The 25,207-nt window shown below is 44.8% G+C and overlaps 1 protein-coding gene across 1 annotated transcript in view; it reads left to right on the forward strand.

The window, feature by feature from the left end:
* The window catches only part of LOC147124860 (SH2 domain-containing adapter protein B-like), a 209,612-nt gene that overhangs the window by 116,132 nt on the left and 68,273 nt on the right, over positions 1 to 25,207 (forward strand). Inside the window, exon 3 of the mRNA XM_085994066.1 lies at positions 24,141 to 24,294. Coding sequence (XP_085850192.1) covers positions 24,141 to 24,294 — 154 coding nt within the window. The remainder of the gene's footprint in view (positions 1 to 24,140; positions 24,295 to 25,207) is intronic.

Here is a 25,207-nt window from a genome sequence, read left to right on the forward strand (position 1 = left end):
GTGTGTAGGTGTGCATTTGTGTGAGTGTACGTATGTGTTTGTGTGTGTGTAGTTGTGTCTTTGTGAATGTAGGTGTGTGTTTGTGTGTGTGAAAGTGTGTGTTTGTGTATAGGTGTGTGTTTGTGCTTGTTTAGGTGTGTATTTGTGTGTGTGTAGGTATGTGTTTGTGTGTGTAGCTGTGTAATTCTGTGTGTGTAGATGTGTGTTTCTGTGAGTGTAGGTGTTTGTGTAGGTGTGTGTGAGTGTGTTTGTGTGTGTGTAGGTGTGTGTTTGATGGACTGTAGATGTGTGTTTGTGTGTGTAGGTGCGTGTTTCTGTTTGTAGGTTTGTGTTTGTGTGAGTGTAGGTGTGTGTTTGTGTGTGAGTAGGTGTGCATTTGTGTGTGTGTAGGTGTGAATTTGTGTGTGTGTAGGTGTGTGTTTGTGTCAGTGTAGGTGTGTGTTTGTGTGAGTGTAGATGTGTGTTTGTGAGTGTAGGTGTCTATGTGTGTGTTTCTGTGTTTGTGTAGGTGTGTGTTTCTGTGAGTGTAGGTCTGTGTTTGCGTGTGGGTGTGTGTTTGTGTAGGTGTGGATAGGTGTGTGTTTGGGTGACTGTAGGTGTGTGTTTGTGTGTGTGTATAGGTGTGTGTTTGTGTGACCGTAGGGGTGTGTTTGTGTGGGTGTGTGTTTGTGTTTGTGTGACTGTAAGTGTGTTTGTGTGAGTGTAGGTGTGTGTTTGTGTGAGTGTAGGTGTGTGTGAGAGTCTATGTGTGTGTTTGTGTGAGTGTAGGTGTGTGTTTGTGTGACTGTAAGTGTGTTTGTGTGAGTGTAGGTGTGTGTTTGTGTGAGTGTAGGTGTGTGTGAGAGTCTATGTGTGTGTTTGTGTGAGTGTAGGTGTGTGTTTGTGTGTGTGTATAGGTGTGTGTTTGTGTGACCGTAGGGGTGTGTTTGTGTGGGTGTGTGTTTGTGTTTGTGTGACTGTAAGTGTGTTTGTGTGAGTGTAGGTGTGTGTTTGTGTGAGTGTAGGTGTGTGTGAGAGTCTATGTGTGTGTTTGTGTGAGTGTAGGTGTGTGTTTGTGCGTGTGTGTTTTGTGCATGTGCAGGTGAGTGTAGGTGTGTGTGTACGTGTGTGTCTGTAGGTGTGTGTTTGTGTGAGTGTCGGTTTGTGTTTGTGTGAGTGTAGGGGTGTGTGTGAGTGTAGGTGTGTGTGTGAGTGTAGGTCTGTGGTTTTGAGTGTGGGTGTTTGTCTGTGTGTGTAGGTGTCTGTGTGAGTGTGTTTGTGTGAGTGTAGGTGTGTGTTTGAGATTGTAGGTGTGTCTGTGTGTAGGTGTGTGTTTGCCTGTGTAGGTGTGTATTTGTGAGAGTGTAGGTTTGTGTGAGTGTAGGTGTGTTTGTGTGTGAATAGGTGTGCATTTGTGTGTGTAGGTGTGTGTTTGTGTGACTGTAGGTGTGTGTTTGTGTGAGTGTAGGTATGTGTTTGTGTGTGTAGGTGTGTGTTTATGTGTGCAGGTGTGTGTTTGTGTGTGTGTGGGTGTTTGTGTGTGTGTAGGTGTGTGTAGGTGTGTGTTTGTGTATGTGTAGCGGTGTATTTCTGTGTGTAGATGTGTGTTTCTGTGAGTGTACGTGTTTGTGTGTGTAGGTGTGTGTGAGTGTGTTTGTGTGTGTGTAGGTGTGTGTTTGACTGTAGATGTGTGTTTGTGTGTGTAGGTGCATGTTTGTGTTTGTAGGTTTGTGTTTGTGTGAGTGTAGGTGTGTGTTTGTGTGAGTAGGTGTGTGTGAGAGTCTATGTGTGTGTTTGTGTGAGTGTAGGTGTGTGTTTGTGTGTGTGTATAGGTGTGTGTTTGTGTGACCGTAGGGGTGTGTTTGTGTGGGTGTGTGTTTGTGTTTGTGTGACTGTAAGTGTGTTTGTGTGAGTGTAGGTGTGTGTTTGTGTGAGTGTAGGTGTGTGTGAGAGTCTATGTGTGTGTTTGTGTGAGTGTAGGTGTGTGTTTGTGCGTGTGTGTTTTGTGCATGTGCAGGTGAGTGTAGGTGTGTGTGTACATGTGTGTCTGTAGGTGTGTGTTTGTGTGAGTGTCGGTTTGTGTTTGTGTGAGTGTAGGGGTGTGTGTGAGTGTAGGTGTGTGTTTGTGTGAGTGTAGGTGTGTGGTTTTGAGTGTGGGTGTTTGTCTGTGTGTGTAGGTGTCTGTGTGAGTGTGTTTGTGTGAGTGTAGGTGTGTGTTTGTGAGATTGTAGGTGTGTCTGTGTGTAGGTGTGTGTTTGCCTGTGTAGGTGTGTATTTGTGAGAGTGTAGGTTTGTGTGAGTGTAGGTGTGTTTGTGTGTGAATAGGTGTGCATTTGTGTGTGTAGGTGTGTGTTTGTGTGACTGTAGGTGTGTGTTTGTGTGAGTGTAGGTATGTGTTTGTGTGTGTAGGTGTGTGTTTATGTGTGCAGGTGTGTGTTTGTGTGTGTGTGGGTGTTTGTGTGTGTGTAGGTGTGTGTAGGTGTGTGTTTGTGTCAGTGTAGGTGTGTGTTTGTGTGAGTGTAGATGTGTGTTTGTGAGTGTAGGTGTCTGTATGTGTGTGTTTCTGTGTTTGTGTAGGTGTGTGTTTCTGTGAGTGTAGGTCTGTGTTTGCGTGTGGGTGTGTGTTTGTGTAGGTGTGGATAGGTGTGTGTTTGTGTGACCGTAGGGGTGTGTTTGTGTGGGTGGGTGTTTGTGTGAGTGTAGGTGTGTGTTTGTGTTTGTGTGTGTTTGTGTGACTGTAAGTGTGTTTGTGTGAGTGTAGGTGTGTGTTTGTGTGAGTGTAGGTGTGTGTGAGAGTCTATGTGTGTGTTTGTGTGAGTGTAGGTGTGTGTTTGTGTGTGTGTGTTTTGTGCATGTGCAGGTGAGTGTTTGTGTGAGTGTAGGTGTGTGTTTGTGTGTGTGTGTTTTGTGCATGTGCAGGTGAGTGTTTGTGTGAGTGTAGGTGTGTGTGTACATGTGTGTGTAAGTGTGTGTTTGTGTCTGTGTGTCTGTAGGTGTGTGTTTGTGTGAGTGTAGGTGTGTGCATGTATAGGTGTGTGTTTGTGTGAGTGTAGGTGTGTGTTTGTGTGAGTGTCGGTGTGTGTTTGTGTGAGTGTCGGTTTGTGTTTGTGTGAGTGTAGGTGTGTGTTCGTGTGAGTGTAGGTGTGTGTTTTTGAGTGTGGGTGTTTGTGTGTGTAGGTGTGTGTGTGTAGGTGTCTGTGGGAGTGTGTTTGTGAGAGTGTAGGTGTGTGTTTGCCTGTGTAGGTGTGTATTTGTGTGAGTGTAGGTGTGTGTTTGTGTGAGAGTAGGTGTGTTTGTGTGTGAATAGGTGTGCATTTGTGTGTGTTTGTGTGAGTGTAGGTGTGTGTTTGTGAGAGTGTAGGTGTGTCTGTGTGTAGGTGTGTGTTTGCCTGTGTAGGTGTGTATTTGTGTGAGTGTAGGTGTGTGTTTGTGTGAGTGTAGGTATGTTTGTGTGTGAATAGGTGTGTGTTTGTGTGAGTGTAGGTGTGTGTGTTTGTGTGTGTGTTTTTGTAGCTGTGTGTTTGTGTGTGTGTTTGTATGAGCATAGGTGTGTGTTTGTGTGTGTGTGTGTAGTTGTGTGTTTGTGTGAGTGTAGGTGTGTGTTTGTGTGAGTGTAGGTGTGTGTTTGTGTGAGTGTAGGTGTGTGTTTGTGTGTAGGCGTGTTTGCGTGAGTGTAGGTGTGTGTTTGTGTGTAGGCGTGTTTGCGTGAGTGTAGGTGTGTGTTTGTGTATGTGTGTGTAGGTGTGTCTTTGTGTGTTTGTGTGTGTGTGTAGGTGTGTGTTTGTGTGAGTGTAGGTGTGTAGGTGTGTGTGTTTGTGTGTAGGTGTGTGTGTAGGTGCGTGTTTGTGTGCGTGAAGGTGTGTGTGTGTGTAGGAGTGTGTTTGTGAGTGTTTAGATGTGTTGGTGTGTGGGTAGGTGTGCGTTTGTGTAGGTGTGAGTTTGTGTGTGTGGATATTTAGGTGTGAGTTTGTGTGTGTAGGTGTGTGTGTTTGTGTGAGCGTAGGTGTGTGCTTGTGTGTAGTTCTGAGTTTGTGTGAGTGTAGGTGTGTGTTAAGGTGTGTGTAGGTGTCTGTGTGTTTGTGTGTGTGTAGGTGTGTGTTTGTCTGTGTGTAGGTATGTGTTGGTGTGTGGTGTTGAAGTCTCGACTCCCGAGTAAGACTCTTAAACACAAAGTATCGTCAAAGACAGGCTTTATTTGCTTGCAAGGGAAGGGTTGTGTAGTCAAAGGCTACATCAGACCTCTTCGAAGTAATACAGAATTTGTAACATATTTATACAGTACAGAAACAAAACAGGCTTTCTATGCCACATGACAGAGTATTGAATCATACCTGATTACAAAGGCACAGACCTTGCGAATTATTGGAACAACGTATTCCAGGCTTTGTTAGAATAACGAACAGAAATATCTTGAGATAAGATTAATTAATCCTTTATTATGGGATCCTTCTGTTCTCCCACTGTACCAACTGAGCCTGTGGGCCGATGTTCACCTTATCCTGTCCTTGGCTATTTGTTTGGTAAACGAGGCTCCTTGTTAAGCTTGTCACAGATAAGGAGTACGTATGTAGCATTCCTAAATTGTCTCATCCCCTTGAAACTGATTAGTGAATCATGCTGTCGGCCATTTGAGTTTTTATTCTATGCCCAGGAAGCCATTTTGTGTCTAAGTGAGAAACTGTACTTCCACATTCTTCCCTTTTGTCCTTACTAGGACAACATAACTGAAATTAACCTCTTCCTATCGGTCCTCATACCAAATTTAGATTTTAGCCAAGGATACCGACTTCTTTGCCGTTTTGAACCATCCTCGGGATTTACCTGTATTGATGGTTGACCTTGTCTAAGATCGTCTTTCTTCTCTGTCTATTCTTAGTGTTTGGGCGCGTGTTCTTGTAGGGGTTTAATTATGTTTGATTTGATTTCAGGTTTATGTCTTTGTATAGTTCTGCAGCTTATGTTAGCCTGCAGTGTTCTAATTTCCCTGCAGCTTATATTAGCCTGCAGTGTTCTAATTTCCCTGCAGCTTATATTAGCCTGCAGTTCGGGTGCCACTACGCACCTTCTAAAAGGATAGGGAACAGCAGCTTATAGAGGAGGACTAATTCATGGCCCACACAGTTTATACCTAACCTGTGGGGTTCTCCTAAGCACAAATGCTTCTATGTAAGCCCCCAAAGTGCGGACCAAGTGATATACAAGGTCGACGTCACTGGCTTGTTGTTGAAAGGAGTCCTCTTTTTCCTAGCCTGCAGTTCCCATTTGAGTGGAAAAATTTGTTTTACAGAAAGAGGAGAGCATGTGGAATATATATGTATATATTTTGTCTAAGTCTTCTAATCCTTATAATTGTATTTTATTCAATCGTCTCAGTTCCTCATCTAGGGGACCATTCTTTTCCTCTACTGACTTTACTTCTCTCTCTATCATCATATTCATTGCAGGCAAGACTGCCTTGCCTAACCTATTGCAACAACACTTAATTGTTGTGACAAACAGAGCAATGCATACAATCAGGGCTATTACTACTACCAGTCCATGCAATAATATTTGTCCTACTGATCCCAGCCATCCTCCCAATATCCAGTCAGCCCAGCCTTGGTTCTTTGGGTTTTCATACTGACTTACTGCGTCTAGCATATTCGTAAGACATGTACAAAAAAGTATTCACGTGTAATTCTCGTTTCTTTCGGGATCTTTCCCCATCTCCTTGACATATTAGACTCAGTAGTCCGATTAGTATACAAAATATAAGTAACGTCTTCATTGTTAAAGTCTTTCAAAATTCAATTGTCTCTATTCGGTGCCTTCTTGCAGTGGGATGCGTGAATCCAGGAAGATCTTTCCTTGACTTTTACGGCTGTGTTTGTAGTCAGGAGCACTTGATATGGTCCTTCGAAGCGTGGTTGCAGACCGTTCTTCCTTTTAAAAACCTTCACGTAGACGTCATCTCCAGGTTCCAAGTCGTGGCACTTTCCCTCTGCTGGACTCGTTTGAGCTTCCTTTACCTGTTGGTGAAAGCTGGAAATACATTTAGTTAATGCGATGCAATAGTTTAGCATAGCCTAGCCCATTTTATGAATGTCCATTTGTTTCACCGTAAATGGTGCAGAAAATGGCAGTCTTAGGGGTCGTCCCATGACAACCTCATGTGGAGACAGTCCATTTGTCCTGTTAGTTGCTGCTCGCACTATCATCAATGCTAAGGGTAATAGTTCGACCCATTTAAGTCCAGTTTCATTGCAAAGTTTAGAAAGTTTATTCTTCAGCACTCCATTATGTCTTTCCACCAGTCCTGCGGATTGTGGATGATAACTGCAGTGAAAATGCTGGTTAATCTGCAAAGCTTTACATAGTTCTTTTATAATTGCTCCAGTGAAGTGCGATCCTCTGTCGCTTGAAAGCTGCATAGGTATTCCAAACCTTGGTATGATTTCTTTTAACAAGCACTTTGCTACTGTCACAGCATCATTCTTTTTACATGGGAAAGCTTCGACCCATCTTGAAAACATATCTATAATTACTAACACATACTTAAATCCTAAACATGGAGGTAATTCAATAAAATCCATTTGTAAATGTACGAAAGGGCCTGATGGATTCGGGTGGGAGGCAGGCTGTACTTTCTCTGTTTTACCTGGATTCATTTCCTGGCATGTGGTGCACCTTTCACTGATTTATTTTGCAATTGCCGAAATACCTGTGCATACCATGTTTGATTAATATAGTCTGCCATCCCCCCTTTGTCCGCATGCGTGAAAACATGAACGCATCGGGCAATCCATGGAAGTAAAGACTTTGGAGCCACCATGCGGCCGTCATGGTGAACCCATACCCCTTCAGGCATTTTAAAGCAAGGATCCCTTGCCCAAGCTAACACTTTGTCCGGGTTAGCCTGTGACTGAAAGGCTAAAACATCATTAATAGAAGGTGGGTCATTATCTGATTTTTGTTGACGCAAAACAAAGGCTGAGACCTGTGGCCCTGTATCTGACAGAGCGGCTGATTTAGCAGCTCTATCTGATCGCTCGTTACCCAAGGATATCTGATCCTGACTGCCTGTATGAGCCTGACATTTAATAACTGAAATCTTAGTGGGGCACACTAGAGCCTTTAAAAGATTATTGATTTGCTCAGCATTCTTAATAGTTGATCCTGAGGAAGTTAGAAACACCCTTAATTTCCAGATCTGTCCGTAATCGTGAGCAACTCCAAAAGCATACCTGGAGTCGGCATAAATGTTAACAGTTTGATCAGTAGCCAATATATAAGCTCTGGTAAGAGCGAAGAGTTCTGCTTGTTGCGCTGAAAAGGATTGAGGTAGTGAGAGTGCCTCCACAATCGAGTGATCATCTGATATGGCATATCCAGCCCTAGGTGATCCCTTGTCATCCCTAGGGGCTGACCCGTCTACGTAGTACGCTAAGTCACTATTGGAGATAGGAGTTTCTGATAAATCTGTTCGGGGCTTAGTCACCAATTGGGTGATCATTTCGCAGCAATGTGGAGTTCCGTCTTCTTCTGTTGGTAGCAGCGTGGCTGGATTCAAGGCCGAACATCTTTGAATTAGGAGATTAGAGTTGGATAATAACTCAACCTCATATTTGCTGCTGCGGGCTGATGTTAGATGCTGAGTGGCGTATTTTGATAACAGTACTTCCACTGAATGTGGTACAAACAAAACGGTTCGGTGATTAAGCGTGATGCCTTGAGCCTGTTGTACAGCGTAATAGGCAGCAGCTAGAATTGGCAGGCATCCAGGCAGGCCGCATGCAACGGGATCCAATTGAGTAACTGTTTTTTATAGTCGTGTCTTTTCCCGTGCCTTCATAAAAGGCAGTGCAATGCAGATTCATGTGCCAGCTGTCTAATTTCAAATCCTTCTGGTACTCTGAGACTGTTCTTGAGGCACGGTGTAGTGCTCCTACAATTATCATTAGTTTATGGCTTATTTCTTGGTTTTCATTTGCCCACTGGTAGACAATGGGAGGGGAGCATTCTTGTAAAAGGCACATAGTACATCTATCGGTCGGAACGTGTATCTGCAGTCCTTTTTCTGAACAAATTATTGTTGCCTGCATTTTGCACAGCAAATCTCTCCCTAAAAGGTTCATGGGGGCGTCGTCTGATAACAAAAAAGCATGTTGGCCAGAAAAATTATCTGCTGCTATTTGTAACGGTTGTGACCATGTCAGAGTCTGTGAGACACCAGAAAGTCCTATGCAGGTAACATCCTTGTCAGTGCATGGAATTCCTGTAGCGTATTGTTTTGTCAATAGTGAGGTTGTGGCTCCTGTGTCGACGAAAAAAGGGACTTTCTTGCCTTGCATATTTATGGATAGATATGGCTCATCTCTAGAATTTAGCGATACTAGTGGTAATTGGAGAGTGTGGGTATTGTTCGGGGCCGTTTCTCCGTGTCATGCTGAATAATTTTGCCCTGGGGGTCCGAATTGTCCTTCCATAATCTGACCTCCCCAAGGATCCCCTGTTGTAAAGCCTGCTTGTGGACGAGTGTGAACCTGGGCTTGGGTATTTGTATTTACTGGGGCACCTCCCCAGCCTTGATTTTGCTGTTTGGGGAACGGGCAATTGGACTTCCAGTGTCCGATCTGACCACAGTTAAAACACGGAGAGTTTGTGCCTCTTCCGTTCCACTGGCCTCTGCCAGTCCCTCCTCTACTATTTTCTCTAAATCTGCCTCTGTTATACCCTCTACCTCGTCCCCTGTTTTGACCCTGGTAGTAAATAGTAGTCTGGGCGGTCGGGGCTGGAGAAGCTGCTTGCTCCATTAACAAGGAAACTTTACTCTTTTGATCTTTATTCCTTTCCTGTATTCCTTTCAAGATTTGTGTCAATTCAGGAATGGAATAAAGATCAAAAGAGTAAAGTTTCCTTGTTAATGGAGCAAGCAGCGTTTGTGTAGGTGTGAGTTTGTGTGTGTAGGTGTAGGTGTGTGCTTGTGTGTAGTTGTGTGTTTGTAGGTTTTGTTTGTGTGTGTGTTTGTGTGGGCGTAAGTGTGTGTTTGTGCGTGTGTGTAGTTGTGAGTTTGTGTGTGTGTAAGGTGTGTGTAGATGTGTTTTTGTGAGTGTAGGTGTTTGTGTGTGTAGGTGTGTGTTTGTGTGTGTAGGTGTGTGTGTGAGTGTATGTGCGTGTGTGGCTATGTGTGTGTTTGTGTGACTGTAGATGTGTGTTTGTGTGAGTGTAGGTGTGCGTTTGGTTTGTGTGTGTGTAGGTGTGTGTTTGTCTGTGTGTAGGTGTGAGTTTCTGTGTTTTTGTGAGGGTAGGTGTTTGTATGTGTGTGTTTGTGTGTAGATGTGCGTTTGTGTGAATGTAGGTGTGTGTTTCTGTGAGTAGGTTTTTGTGTGTGTGTAGGTGTGTGTTTGTGTGAGTGTAGGTGTGTGTTATTGTGAGTGTAGGTGTGTGTTTGTCTGTGTGTAGGTGTGTGTTTGTGTGAGTGTAGGTTTGTGTTTGTGTGAGTGTAGGTGTGTTTTTGTGTGTGTGTTTCTCTGTGCAGGTGTGTGTTTGTGTGTTTTTGTGAGTGTAGGTGTTTGTGTGTGTGTAGGTGTGTGTTTGTGTGTGTGAAGGTGTGTGTTTCTTTATGTATAGGTGTGTGTTTGTGCTTGTTTAGTTGTGCGTTTGTGTGTGTGTAGGTATGTGTTTGTGTGTGGGTAGGTGTGCGTTTGTGTAGGTGTGTGTTTGTGTGTAGGTGTGTTTTTGTAGCTGTGTGTTTGTATGAGCATAGGTGTGCGTTTGTGTGTGTGTGTAGTTGTGTGTTTGTGTTAGTGTGTGTGTAGGTGTGTGTTTGTGTGTGTATGTGTGTGTGTGTGAGTATGTGTGTGTTTGACTGTTTGTGTGACTGTAGATGTGTGTTTGTGTGTGTGTAGGCGTGCATTTGTGTGAGTGTAGGTATGTGTTTGTGTGTGTGTAGTTGTGTCTTTGTGTGAATGTAGGTGTGTGTTTGTGTGAATCTGTGTGGGTGTTTGTGTGTAGGTGTGTGTGTGTGTAGGTGAGTGTTTGTGTGACTGTAGATGTGTGTGTGTGTGTAGGTGTGTGTTTGTGTGAGTGTAGGTTTGTGTTTGTGTGAGTGTAGGTGTTTGCGTGTAGGTGTGTGTTTGTCTGTGTGTAGGTGTGTGTGTGTGTCGGTGTGTGTTTGTGTGTGTGTAGCTGTGTGTGTGAGTGTAGATGTGTGTGTGTTTGTGTAGGTGTGCGTTTGGTTTGTGTGTGTGTAGGTGTGTGTTTGTCTGTGTAGGTGTGTGTTTGTGTTTTTTGTGAGTGTAGGTGTTTGTGTGTGTGTGTAGGTGTGTGTTTTTGTGTGTGTAGGTGTGTGTTTTTGTGTGTGTAGGTGTGTGTTTGTGTGAGTGTAGATGTGTGTTTTTGTGAGTGTAGGTGTGTTTTTGTTTGTGTGTGTAGATGTGTGTTTCTGTGTGTTTCTGTGAGTGTATGTGTTTCTGAGAGTGTACGTGTTTGTGTGACTGTAGTGTGTGTTTGTGTGACTAGGTGTGTGTTTGTGTGAGTGTAGGCGTGTGTTTGTGTGTATGTGTAGATGTGTGTTTGTGTGAGTGTAGGTGTGTGTGTGTGAGTGTAGGTGTGTGTGAGAGTAGGTGTGTGTTTGTGTGAGTGTAGGTGTGTTTTTGACTGTAGATGTGTGTTTTGTGTGTAGGTGTGTGTTTGTGTGTGTGTAGGTGATGTGCCAAATAATGGCCTGAATCCAAGAGGTTATAGCTTAAAACTAAAGGCTTTTATTAAGTAAGAACATGGCATCAAGTTAACACAGGGCAACCATCATTCATCACCAACCCAGCCCTTATGAGTAAGACCCAGCTCTTATAATTAAGACTCTCACCAATCCGGAGGATCCAGAGGGGTGGGGCGAGGGAGGAGCATTAGTGGTTACACCTGTAGAACATTCCAGACATTAACAAGTACAACAACAGACAATACAAATGCCAGAACACATTATTTCATCACATTCACCCCCTGCTATAGATTCAGTCTGTCAGGAGGTCTGATAGTCCTCTGGGAACGACTTAACTCTTGCTGAGGTTCCTCCCAGAGTACTAACTCCGGTTCATTCGAATTCCCAGAATCATCAGTGTTTTCCACACTGAGGGTTTGTGTCTCTGAAGGTCCAATACCACGATTGAAAACTCTACTCTCAGAGTCAAACTCTTTTCGAGCTCCAGCAGGTGCAAGATCTTTAATAGAGACCGTATCCTCTCGCCCATCCGAATATTGAATATACCCATACTGGGGATTAGCATGAAGGAGTTGTACTTCCTCCACCAGTGGATCAGTCTTGTGGCCTCTCGCATGTCTGCGCAACATCACAGGGCCCGTAGTCGTCAACCATGTGGGTAACAATACTCCATTAGTAGCTTTTCTTGGAAAACTGAACATCCTTTCATGAGGGGTGGCATTCGTCGCTGTACACAAAAGAGACCTCATGGAATGCAGCACGTCTGGCAGGACATCCTGCCAGCGAGAGGTCGGCAGGCCTCGTGACTTCAGAGACAGTACGATAGCCTTCCACACTGTCGCATTTTCTTTCTCGACCTGCCCATTACCATGAGGGTTATAGCTGGTAGTTCTCGTTGCAATCCCTTTCGATAGCAAAAACTGTCGCAATTCTTCGCTCATAAAGGAAGAACCCCTATTACTATGTATATAGTTAGGCATGCCAAACAAGGAAAACAGTTGGCAGAGGCATTTAATTACAACAGCACTAGTCACATCCGGACAGGGGATAACAAAAGGGAACCGAGAGTACTCGTCTATAATAAGAAAATAGACATTACGGTCGCTCGATGGAAGGGGACCTTTAAAATCGAGACTCAAACGCTCAAATGGTCGAGTTGCTTTAATAAGATGAGCTGGCTCGGACGGCTTATAGAAGCGGGGTTTGCATTCAGCACAAACACGACAGGTTCTGGTCATTGTCCGGACCTCCTCAATAGAGATGGGTAGATTGTGGGACTTAATGAAGTGGTTCATTCTGGTAACCCCAGGGTGGCAGAGTGTGTTGTGGAGACTTTGAAGCTTATCTATACCTAGACTAGCACATACTCCTCGTGACAAAGCATCCAATGGCTCATTGAACACTCCAGGCCTGTACTGAATATGATAGTCATATGTTGACAGTTCTATTCACCATCTTAAAATCTTATCATTTTTGATCTTGCCTCTCTGCTTAGTATTGAACATAAAGGCCACAGATCGCTGGTCAGTAATGAGCGTAAAACGTTGGCCAGCGAGATAATGTCTCCAATACCTGACTGCTTCGATAATTGCCTGTGCCTCCTTTTCCACTGAAGAATGTCGAACTTCTGGTCCTTGCAATGTACGAGAGAAGAAAGCTACTGGTCTACCAGCTTGATTAAGAGTTGCTGCCAACGCAAAATCAAATGCATCACTTTCCACTTGAAAAGGGTTCTTCTCATCCACGGCACATACCACTGCCTTCTCAATGTCCCGTTTGATATTAAAGAAAGCCTCCTGAGCTTCCGCCGATAGCGGAGAAGACGTCGACTTAATAAGAGGTCGGACTTTATCTGAGTAGCTAGCCACCCACTGGGCATAGTACGAGAAGAATCCCAGACACCTTCTTAAAGCTTTTACAGTGTGAGGTAAAGGTAATTCCTTAAGCGGGCGTAATCTTTCAGGATCTGGCCCGATTACCCCATTCTCCACAATGCAACCAAGAATACACAAACGTGTAGTATTGAAGGTACACTTGTTTTCATTGTAGGTCAGGTTTAACCCCTTTGCAGTCTCTAGGAACTTCGCGAGATTTTGATCATGCTCCCATTGGTCACGCCCACAGATGGTAACATTGTCCAGGTACGGGAATGTTGCTTCCAACGCGTATTCATCCACCATACGATCCATCTCCCGTTGGAAGACGGATACCCCATTCGTCACTCCAAAGGGCACCCGAAGGAATTGGTACAGGCGCCCATTAGCTTCGAAGGCCGTATACGGTCGGTCTTCTATTTTGATGGGGAGTTGATGGTAGGCAGACTTTAAATCAATGGTGGAGAACACGCGGTACTGAGCTATCTGGTTCACCATCTCAGAAATACGAGGCAAAGGATAGGCGTCTAATTGGGTATACAAGTTTATAGTCTGGCTATAATCGACCACAAGTCTTTTCTTTTCATTAGTTTTAACCACCACCACCTGGGCACGCCACGGGCTATTACTGTGTTCGATGATTCCCTCCCGTTGAAGCCTTTCCACTTCCTCTTTTATAAATTTTTTATCTTCTGAACTATACCGTCGACTCTTAGTCGCTATAGGTCTACAATTAGGAGCCAGGTTCACGAACAAAGAAGGCGGACTTACTTTTAAAGTAGAAAGGCCGCAGACTGTGAGCGGAGGCTGGGATCCACCATACTTAAGAGTGACGCTCTCATGCTGACACTGGAAGTCCAAGCCTAAAATTAAGTTCACACACAACTGAGGTAATATGAGGAGTTTAAAGTCCTTATACTCCGTATCCTTAACGGTCAATGTGACTTTACAATATCCAATTACCTCCGAAGTAAGAGACTTGGACGCCATCACGATTTCACTTCGAGTAGGATACACCTTCAATGAACAGGAGTTAACAAGGTTGGGGTGTATAAAACTTTCAGTACTGTCACAGTCTATCAAACACACAGTAGGACGACCATTAATCTTGATGTCCATCATAGATTTCGACAAGGAACACGGTATGGTCTGGTCAACCGTAACCGAGGCTAGAGTAAAACGACAGGCGGCAGCAGAAAAGACATCGGGTACAGGATTACCCTCACACACTTTACTAAAATGTCCCCGTTTCTTACATTTAAAACAGGTAGCCTCTCTGGCTGGGCATCTTTGCCTGGGGTGTTTAGATTGGCCACAAAAATAACACTTAGACCCATGGGGTACAGCTGCAACAATAGGATTAAGTGGAGGCTCCATTGGTGTTATGGATGCCTCCATACTCTGAACACACAAGGCTGAAAAAGACGCATGGGCTGATGCATACACTTCTAAATTCTTCTGGTCTACATCTAACGATCGAGCAGTAGCGACGACCATTTTTAAAACTAATGAGTCATTCTCGAGGAGCCTCTGTCCCTCACAGCGCCAGAGACCCGGGTTCGAATCCGGCCTCGGGCGACTGTCTGTGTGGAGTTTGCACATTCTCCCCGTGTTTGCGTGGGTTTCCTCTGGGTGCTCCGGTTTCCTCCCACAGTCCAAAGATGTGCGGGTTAGGTTGATTGGCTATGATAAATTGACCCTTAGTGTTAGGGGGATTAAATACGTGGGGTTACAGGGATAGGGTGAGATATGTGTTGGTGTAGGGGTTACGGGGATCGGGTGGGATATGTGTCGGTGCAGGCTCGATGGGCCGAAATGGCCTCTATCTGCACTGTGGGGTTTCTGTGATTCTGTGAATATAATTAGATCGGAGGCCAGATATGAAAGAATCGCAGATGGCTTCTTCCTGATACAATATGGCAGAGACAGCCTTGTAGTTGCAATCCTTAGCCAAAGCCTTAAGGTCCTGCAGGAAATCGTCCAGGGATTCCTCGGGTAATTGCCTGCGAGTAGACAAAAGATACCTGGCGTATACTTCATTAACCGACTTAAGGTACTGGGCCTTAAGGGCTGCGAGGGCCTCTTCATATGTAGTAATATCTTCAATTATAGAGTAAGTTTGATGACTTACCAAGTTGGTTAGAAGACCCAACTTGTTAACCGTCGGATCGAACGATGCGATGAAGTGTTCAAAACATCGAAGCCAATGCGTAAATTTCTTCGACGTGTCTGCCAAATGGGGATCGATATCCAGATGCTCTGGTTTCAAAAATCGATCCATCTTCCAAAAGTTGTAACTTAATAAAATTGATGTGCCAAATAACAGCCTGAATCCAAGAGGTTAAAGCTTAAAACTAAAGGCTTTTATTAAGTAAGAACATGGCATCAAGTTAACACAGGGCAACCATCATTCATCACCGACCCAGCCCTTATGAGTAAGACCCAGCTCTTATAAGTAAGACTCACACCAATCCGGAGGATCCAGAGGGGCTAGGGAGGAGCATTAGTGGCTACACCTGAAGAACATTCCAGACATTAACAAGTACAACAACAACAGACAATACAAATGCCAGAACACAGAGTTATTTCATCACAGTAGGTGTATATGTATGTGTGAGTGTGTGTGTTTGTGTGTGTACTTGGGTGTTTCTGTGAGTGTAGCTCTGTGTGTTTTGTGAGTGTAGGTGTTTGTCTGTGTGTGTGTAGGTGTGTGTTTGTGTGTGTAGCTGTGTGTTTGAGTGTAGATGTGTGTTTGTGTGTGTGTAGGTGTGTGTTTGGTTTGTGTGTGTGTAGGTGTGTGTCTGTGTAGGTGTGTGTTTGTGTGTTTTTGGGAGTGTAGGTGTTTGTGTGTGTGTAGGCGTGTGTTTGTGTGTGTGTGGATGTGTGTTTGTGAGTGTAGGTGTGTGTGTTTGTGTGAGTGTAGGTGTGTGTTTGTGTGAGTGTAGGTGTGTGTGTGTGTGTACTTGAGTGTTTGTGTGAGTGTAGCTGTGTGTGTTTGTGTGAGTGTAGGTTTGTGTGTGTTTAGGTGTGTGTTTGTGTGCGTGCAGGTGTGTACTTATGTGCATGTAGGTGTGCATTTGTGAATGTAGGTATGTGTTTGTGTGAGTGTAGGTGTATATTTGTGTGTGCGTAGGTGGGTGTTTGTGTGAATGTAGCTGTTTGCGTGTGTGTAGGTGTGTGTTTGTGTGTAGGTGTGTGTTTCTGTGTGTAGTTTTGTGTTTGTGTGTGTCTACTTGTGTGTTTGTGTGTGAGTGAGTGTAGGTGTGTGTTTGTGTGTGTAGGTGAGTGTTTGTGTGAGTGTAGGTGTGGGTTCTGTGATGAAGGTGTGTGTTTGTGTGAGTGTAGGTGTGTGTGTGACTAGGTGTGTGTGTGTGTGTAGCTGTATGTGTGTAGGTGTGTGTGTGTGTGTTTGTGTGTGTAGGTGTGTGTGTATAGGTGTGTGTTTGTGTGATTGTAGGTGTGTGTGTGTTTGTGTGTCTGTAGTTGTGTGTTAGTGTCAGTGTAGGTGTGTGTTTGTGTGTGTGTAGATGTGTTTTTGTGTGTTTGAGTGTGTGTAGGTGAGTGTTTGTAGGTTTGTGTTTATGTGAGTGTAGGTGTGTGTTTATGAGTGTAGGTGTGTTTGTGTGTGTAGGTGTGTGTTTGTGTGTGTGTTTGTGAGTGTGTAGGTGAGTGTTTGTGTGAGTGTAGGTGTGTGTTTGTCTGTGTGTAGGTTTGTGTGTGTAGGTGTGTGTTTGTGTGAGTGTATGTGTTTGTGTGTTTGTGCATGTGTGTGTGTTGGTGTGTGTGTGTGTAGGTGTGTGTGTATGTAGATGTGTGTGTTTGTGCATGTGTGTGTGTTGGTGTGTGTGTGTGTAGGTGTGTGTGTATGTAGATGTGTGTTTCTGTGAGTGTAGGTGTTTTTGTGTGTTTGTGTGTGTGTTTGTGTTTAGGTGTGTGTCTGTGTGAGTGTATGTGTGTGTTTGTGTGACTAGATGTGTGTTTGTGTGTGTGTAGGTGTCTAGTTGTTGTGAATGTAGGTGTGTGTTTGTGTGAGTGTAGGTGTATGTTTGTGTGTGTCTAGGCGTGTGTTTGTGTGTCTAGGTGTGTGTTTGTGTTTGTAGTTGTGTGTTTGTGTGTGTGTGTATTTTTGTGTGCCTAGGGGTGTGTGTAGGTGTGTGTGCAGGTGTGTGTAGCTGTGTGTGTGTGTGTAGCTGTGTGTGTGTGTGTAGGTGTGTGTCTGTGTGTGTGTAGGTGTGTGTCTGTGTGTGTGTAGGTGTGTGTGTAGGTGTGTGTTTGTGTATGTGCAGGTGTGTGTACATATGTGTGTTTATGTGTGTTTGTGCATCTGTAGGTGTGTGTTAGTGTCTGTGTAGGTGTGTGTGTAGGTGTGTGTTTGTGTGGGTGTAAGTGTGTGTTTGTGTGAGTAGGTGTGTTTTTGTTTGTGTGTGTGTTTGTGTGTGTAGGTGTGTGTTTGTGTGTGTAGTTGGGTGGTTCTGTGAGTGTAGGTGTTTGTGTGTAGCTGTGTGTTTGTGTGTGATTCTGTGAGTGTACATGTTTGGTTGTGTGTGCGTAGGTGTGTGTTTGTGTGACTGTAGGTGTGTGTAGGTGTGTGTTTGTGTGTATATAGGTGTGTTTTTGTGTGACTGTAGATGTGTGTACATAGAAGATAGGAGCAGGAGTAGGCCATTCGACCCCTCGAGCCTGCTCCGCCATTCGATGAGATCATGGCTGATCATCCAAACTCCGTACCCCGTACCTGCCTTCTCCCCATATCCCTTGATAGCTTTAGCTCTAAGATATATATCTAACTCCTTCTTGAATATATTTAAAGACTTGGCCTCAACCGCCTTCTGTGGTAGAGAATTCCACAGGTTCACCACTCTCTGGGTGAAGAAATTCTTCCTCATCTCTGTCCTAAATGGCTTACCCCTTATCCTTAGACTATGACCCCTGGCTCTGGACTCTCCGACCATCGGGAACATTCTACCTGCATCTAATTTGTCCAGACCTGTCAGAATTTTATAAGTTTCGATGAGATCCCCTCTCATTCTTCTAAACTCCAGCGAGTATAAGCCCAATTGACCCAATCTCTCCTGATACATCATTCCTGCCATCCCAGGGATCAGCCTTGTGAATCTTCGCTGAACTCCTTCCATGGCAAGAACATCCTTCCTCAGATAAGGCGACCAAAACTGCACACAGTACTCAAGGTGTGGTCTCACCAAGGCCCTGTACAACTGCAGCAGGACATCCTTGCTCCTGTACTCAAACCCATTTGCCTTCTTCACCGCCTGCTGCACCTGCATGCTTACCTTCAGCGACTGGTGCACAAGGACACCCAGGTCTCGTTGCACTTCCCCTTCTCCCAATCTATTGCCATTCAGATAATGGTCTGCCTTTCTGTTTTTGACACCAAAGTGGATAACCTCGCACTTATCCACGTTATATTGCATCTGCCACGCTTCTGCCCAATCACCCAACCTGTCCAAATCATCCTGGAGTTTCTCGGTATCCTCCTCGCAGCACACACACCCACCCAGCTTTGTGTCGTCTGCAAACTTGGAGATATTATATCTAGTTCCCTTATCTAGATCATAGCTGGGGTCCAAGGACCGATCCCTGCGGTACCCCACTAGTCACTGCCTGCCACTCAGAAAAAGACCCGTTAATTCCTACTCTCTGCTTTCTGTCCGCCAACCAGCTCTCTATCCAAGTCAATACCTTGCCCCCAATCCCATGTGCCTTAACTTTACACATTAATCTCTTATGCGGGACCTTATTGAAAGCCTTTTGAAAGCCCAAATACACCACATCCACTGGTTCTCCCTTATCTATTTTCCCAGTTACATCCTCAAAAAATTCCAGTAGATTAGTCACGCACAATTTACCTTTTGTACTGTTTTCCAAGTGCTCAGCTATTACATCCTTTATAATGGACTCTAGCATTTTCCCCACTACCGATGTCAGGCTTACCGGTCTGTAATTCCCCGCTTTCTCTCTACCACCCTTTTTGAATAGTGGGTTAACATTAGCTACCCTCCAATCCATGGGTACAGTTCCAGATTCCAGCGAATTTTGGAAGATGATCAGCAATGCATCTACTATTTCTAGGGCCACCTCCTTAAGTACCCTAGAATGTAGATTATCAGGCCGTGGGGATTTATCAGCCTTCAATCCCGTCAATTTCCCTAACACCATTTCCCTACAAATACTGATTTCTTTCAGTTCCTCCCTCTCATCAGACCCTATGTTCTCCAACATCTCTGGGAGGTTATTTGTGTCCTCCTTTGTGAAGACAGAACCAAAATATGCATTTAATTGGTCTGCCATTTCTTTGTTCCCCATTATAATTTCCCCTGCTTCTGACTGCAAGGGACCTACACTTGATTTCACTCATCTTTTTCTCTTCACATATCTATAAAAGCTCTTACAGTCAGTTTTTATGTTCCCTGCAAGCTTACTTTCATATTCTATTTTCCCCTTCTTAATTAATCCCTTTGTCCTCCTTTGTTGAATCCTAAACTGCTCCCAATCCTCAGGGTTACCGCTTTTTCTGGCCAATTTATATGCCCTCTCCTTGGATCTTATGCTATCCCTAATTTCCCTTGTTAGCCACGGTTGAGTCACCCTTTTTGTTTTATTCTTATCCCAAACTGGGATGAACAACTTCTGTAGTTCATCCATGCTGTCTTTGAATGTTTGCCATTGCCTACCCACCGTCAACCCTTTGAGTGACATTCCCCAATCAATCCTACCCAATTCGCGCCTCATACCATCGTAGTTTCCTTTATTTAAATTCAGGACCCTAGTCTCCGAGTCAACTACTTCACTCTCCATCCTAATGAAGAATTCTATCATATTATGATCGCTCTGACCCAAGGGGTCTCGTACAACAAGATTGCTAATTAATCCTTTCTCATTACATAATACCCAGTCTAAGATGGCCTGATCTCTGGTTGGTTCCTCGACATATTGTTCCAGAAAACCATCCTGTAAACATTCTAGGAATTCCTCCTCCACAGTATTTTTGCTAATTTGGTTAGCGCAATCTATATGTAAATTAAAGTCACCCATGATGACTGCTGTGCCCTTACTGCATGCTTTTCTAATTTCCCTTTTAATGCCATCCCCAACCCCCGTATTACTGTTTGGAGGTCTATATACCACTCCCACTAACGTTTTCTGCCCCTTGATATTTCTCAGTTCTACCCATACAGATTCCGCATCATCAGAGTTAATATCCTTCCTTTCAATTGTGTTAATCCCCTCTTTAACCAGCAATGCTACCCCACCTCCCTTTATTTTTTGCCTATCCTTCCTAAATATTGAATACCCCTGGATGTTGAGTTCCCAGCCTTGGCCACCTTGGAGCCATGTTTCTGTAATCCCAATCAAATCATATTCGTTTACCTCTATTTGCGCAGCTAATTCATCCACCTTGTTCCGAATGCTCCTTGCATTAAGACACAAAGCCTTCAGGCTTGTTTTTTTAACGCTCTCAGACCTATATGAATTATTATTTACTGTGACCATGTTTGATTTAAACCGTTGAGTTCTTTGCCTTCTAATTTTGTTTTTCTCCTTCCTGTGTTTTGCTTTTTTCCTTGTTTCCCTTTCCTCTGTCTCCCTGCTCAGGTTCCCAACCCCCTGCCACTTTAGTTTAAACCCCCCCCCAACAGCACTTGCAAACACTCCCCCTAGGACATCGGTCCCGGCCCTGCCCAGGTGCAAACCGTCCCGTTTGTACTGGTCCCACCTCTCCCAGAACCGGTTCCAATGTCCAAGGAATTTGAATCCCTCCCCCTTGCACCATTCCCACCAATTTCACTTCAATTAAATGCTATACTCAAAAGCCCTTGCTTAATAGTAGTCCCCGCTACACAACAGAGAAATTAGAAACCACAAAATTTAAGTTTAGAAAAATTTAGAAAGAAAATACTCACCAACCAATCACTTACCTGCTTCTTGGTGACGTCACACTTTGATTACTTTTTGCTTCCCTCTCCTAGAACCTGGATTGGTAAGCTCCTTAAATACCGCCGCTGTCTCTGGTGCTCCCTCGCAGGTCCGCCGTTTCTCCGCTTTCTCGGGGCTCTGGGCCTCGCTGCTCACCGCCTCGGGGCTGCTACTTAAATACCGCCGCCGCCTCTGATGCTCCCTCGCAGGTCCGCCACCTCTCCGCTCTCTCGGGGCTCTGGGCCTCGCTGCTCGCCGCCTCGGGGCTGCTCCTTAAATACCGCCACCACCTCTGGTGCTCCCTCGCAGGTCCGCCGCCTCTCCGTGTGGTGTGTGTTTGTGTGAGTGTAGGTGTGTGTTTGTGTGAGTGTAGGTGTGTGTGTTTGTGTGTGTGTATGTGTGAGTGTAGCTGTGTGCGTTTGTGTGAGTGTAGGTTTGTGTGTGTTTGTGTGAGTGCAGGTGTGTGCTTGTGTGCATGTAGGTGTGCATTTGTGAACGTAGGTATGTGTTTGTGTGAGTGTAGGTGTGTGTTTGTGTGTAGGTGGGTGTTTGTGTGAATGTAGCTGTTTGTTTGCGTGTGTGTGTAGGTGTGTGTTTGTGTGTGTGTAGGTGTGTGTTTGTGTGTAAGTGTGTGTTTCTGTTTGTTTTGTGTTTGTGTGTGAGTGAGTGTAGGTGTGTGTTTGTGTGTGTAGGTGAGTGTGTGAGTGTAGGTGTGTGTGATGTAGGTGTGTGTTTGTGTGTGTGTCAGTGTGTGTTTGTGTGAGTGTAGGTGTGTGTGTGTCTAGGTGGGTGTGTGTCTAGGTGTGTGTTTGTGTGTGTGTGTAGCTGTATGTGTGTAGCGGTGTGCAGGTGTTTGTGTGTGTAGGTGTTTGTGTGTGTATAGGTGTGTGTTTGTGTGTCTGTTGTGTTAGTGTCAGTGTAGGTGTGTGTTTGTGTGTGTATAGTTGTGTGTTTGTGTCAGTGTAGGTGTGTGTTTGTGTCAGTGTAGGTGTGTGTTTGTGTGTGTGTAGGTGTGTGCTTGAGTGTGTGTAGGTGAGTGTTTGTGTGAGTGTAGGTGTGTGTTTGCGTGTAGGTTTGTGTTTGTGTGTGTGTAGGTGTGTGTTTGTGTGAGTATGTGTTTGTTTGTGTGTGTAGGTGTGTGTCTGTGTGTGTGTTTGTGTGTGTAGGTGTGTGTGTAGATGTGTGTTTCTGTGAGTGTAGGTGTTTTTGTGTGTGTGTGTAGGTGTGTGTAGATGTGTGTTTCTGTGACTGTAGGTGTTTTTGTGTGTTTGTGTGTGTGTGTTTGTGTGTGTAGGTGTGTTTGTGTGACTGTGTATGTTTGTGTGACTGTAGATGTGCGTTTGTGTGTGTAGGTGTCTGGTTGTTGTGAGTGTAGGTGTGTGTTTGTGTGTGTGTAGGTGTCTGGTTGTTGTGAGTGTAGGTGTGTGTTTGTGTGTGTCTAGGTGTGTGTTTGTGTGTGTCTAGGTGTGTGTGTTTGTAGTTGTGTGTTTTTGTGTGTCTAGGGGTGTGTTTGTGTGTGTAGGTGTGTGTTTGGGTGTGTGTGTGTGTAGCTGTGTGTGTGTTAGTGTGTAGGTGTGTGTTTGTATGTGTGTGTGTTAGTGTCAGTGTAGGTGTCTGTGTGTGTAGGTGTGTGTTTGTGTGGGTGTAGGTGTGTGTTTGTGTGAGTGTAGATCTGTGTTTGTGTGAGTAGGTGTGTTTTTGTGTATGTGTGTGTGTAGGTTTGTAGGTGTGTATAGGTGTGTGTGTGTTTGTGTGTGTAGGTGTGTGTTTGTTTGTGTGTGTGTTGGTGTGTGTGTTTGTGTGTGTAGGTGTGTGTGTGTAGGTGTGTGTTTGTGTGTGAGTAGATGTGTGGGTGTGTATTTGTGTGTGGGGGGTGTGTTTGTGTATGTGTAGGTGTGTGTTTATGTGTAGGTGAGTGTTGGCGTGTGTTTGTGTGTGAGTAGATGTGTGTTTTTGTGTGTAGGTGTGTGTGTGTAGGTGTGTTTGTGTATGTGTGTAGGTGTGTGTGTAGGTGTGTGTTTGTGTGTGGGTGTGTTTGTGTATGTAGGTGTGTGTTTGTGTAGGGGTGTGTGTTTGTATCTGTGTTTGTGTGTGTAGGTGTGTGTGTGTGTGTAGGTGTGTATGTGTGTAGGTGTGTGTGTGTGTGTGTGTAGGTGTGTGTGTGTAGGTGTGTATGTGTGTAGGTGTGTGTGTGTGTGTGTGTAGGTGTGTTTGTGTAGGTGTGTGTGTTTGTAGGTGTGTGTGTAGGTGTGTTTGTGTGTGTGTAGGTGTGTTTGTGTATGTGTGTAGGTGTGGGTGTGTGTGTTTGTTTGTAGGTGTGTGTGTAGGTGTGTGTGTGTGTGTTGATGTGTTTGTATCTGTGTTTGTGTGTGTAGGTGTGTGTTTGTGTGTATGTGTAGGTGTGTGTTTGTGTGTGTGTGTAGGTGTGTGTTTGTGTGTATGTGTAGGTGTGTGTTTGTGTGTGAGTAGATGTGTAGGCGTGTGTTGGTGTGTGTTTGTGTGTGAGTAGATGTGTGAATGTGTAGCGCCCCGGCCGCGATCTTCGGTAGTGCCCCCTGACTTACCACCGGACGCTCTATCCGACAGGGTCAAGGGAGCCCACCTGTGGCCGGGGCAGCGCAAATTAAAGGTGATGTGCCGGGCGGACATTTTTGATGCTGGCCGCCTGCCAGCACCTGCCCCCGTTGCTGTCCTCGGCCTCCTGTGCAGCCCCCCCATGGGGTGCCGGCCACGCTTTGTGAGCCCGGTACTTCTCTTGAGTGCCGGGCTCTTTTGCCGGCACTCCGATCCCTGGTGGCCCAGCTGGGCCCCGGGTCGCTCTGCACTAGGCCCCTCCCCTTTAATAAGGGGAGGAAGGCCTGCAGTACCGCGGCGCGACGTGCCGCCGAGCGTGGCGCTGCTGCACATAGCGCCGCAATATCCACTCGCAGTGCCCCAAGAGGGAGGGGGAGCGCTTCCAGTAGCACCCGCCTCCCTCTTGGGGCGCTTCCAGTGAATTTCGGCTGCGTGGGCGCTAACTTTTTCAGGGAGCGCGACCCAATTTTGCCCCCAAGATCTTTAAGATGTGGATAGACATAAAATATGTACATATTCAGTTCCCATATTAAAGTTACACATTCTGTCTTTGTAAAGCACTTTGATTTCATCATATTTATCGTTAAGTAAATAAAAACTTACGGCAGTTAGGAAAGCAGAACAGCAGGGTTGGTTGGAACACTGGAGTTCCTCCACAGTACAGTCTGAGTCGTCAGGAGCTGCCGAAATGAAGCACTGCAGCACCACCACTGACGAGTGGGTATAATTACAGCATGGCAAGTTTATACGGGCAATTTCCATCATCATTTCACGTTTCAGTGATTGGAGTTTTGAAGTTTGATTCAGCATTGCTGGCTCTTTATCATTCAGTTCTTTTGTGATGATGGCATTTTTAATTTTAAGCTGCTACTTCTGTAATCATTGGACAATCTTCTTTAATACATACAATATCAAAAAGACTGGGTAAATCATTTAATTAGATCTAACAAAAAGAGAACGGCTGGTCGGACCCAATAACATTTTCCTGTTCCTAAAATTGTTTATCTTATGGAAATGACTAAGAGAGAAGGAGAACACTTTTTTAAGTATGGTTTTTGTATCTTATTGTCTCCTTGTAGCCCAGCTCAATGGCATTGAGAAGAAACAGTCCTCTCCCTTGTGTGACAGACGCAGGCAGCTGAGGCCCCCAGGTCTGTTCAAACATGGAGGTCCGGAGTTCTGTGGGATTATAGGAGAGAGAGTTGACCCAAACACCCCATTGGAGAAACAAGTGTAAGTCAATATTTTGTACTTTTGTGTTCCAAACAGCCCAATGTCCCTTTTAACCTGTTATGTATTCTATCAGAGAAAATCAATCAATGCACTGAATATACCCTGCCTATATCTGTATGGTGGGAAAGCAACACTCATACCTGTACCTGGAGAAATACAGGTAACTTTGGTATTCATTTTGACTACATTTATGCCTCTAGTGTTTTATCTGAATTTATTATTTCAGCAGTAATAATTAAGCATAGTTGCACAAACTGTGTCATGAATGGTAGTTTTCAGGTTCAGGTCCTATATAAGTTTAGGTACATAATTATTTTTCTGGCGAATTCCTAATCCATGACCTGGAGCCATTCTGGATGGACGCTGAGTGAAAGTTTGGTTCTGCCTCACGACAACAGGGGACAGAAACTTGCACTAATTCATCCTGGGCCGCTTCTAGCCAGGGATTGGGTGGGGGTGGAGTGAAAAAGTAAAAGAACTGCTGAATCAACAGAAGGAAAATCAAATTGATCCCTCTCTTTGTGAAGAAATACAAGTTTGCAATTCAGTATTTTGTTCCTCCTGATTTGCTCTCCTATGCTCACTCCTCTGGAGGGGCCAGTATATCTTTGAGTATGGCGCATCAGTTCATTGCCTAAATGGCCATTCTTATTGGGTAAACCTGACGTTTTAATGTTAGTAGCTTATTCAACTATAAGTAGCATACTAGTCCTCACAAGTGCTGACATGCACTTTGCAGTAGGAGTAACTGGTTCGCAATCAGGAGCAGCAGAGCTGGTATATCTTTAATAGGGAGGTGGAGGCAAAATATCTTCCAACATTCACAAACCAAGCCTGACCTGCCTCAGCCTGTACCTCTTGTTAGGGGGTGGTGTGTGGGTCAGCCTCACCACTGACTTATGAGCGGTTCGAA

The sequence above is a fragment of the Somniosus microcephalus genome, chromosome 1 (assembly GCF_052327205.1).
Source record: "Somniosus microcephalus isolate GS21.2 chromosome 1, FLI_Smic_1.0, whole genome shotgun sequence".
NCBI lineage: Eukaryota > Metazoa > Chordata > Chondrichthyes > Squaliformes > Somniosidae > Somniosus > Somniosus microcephalus.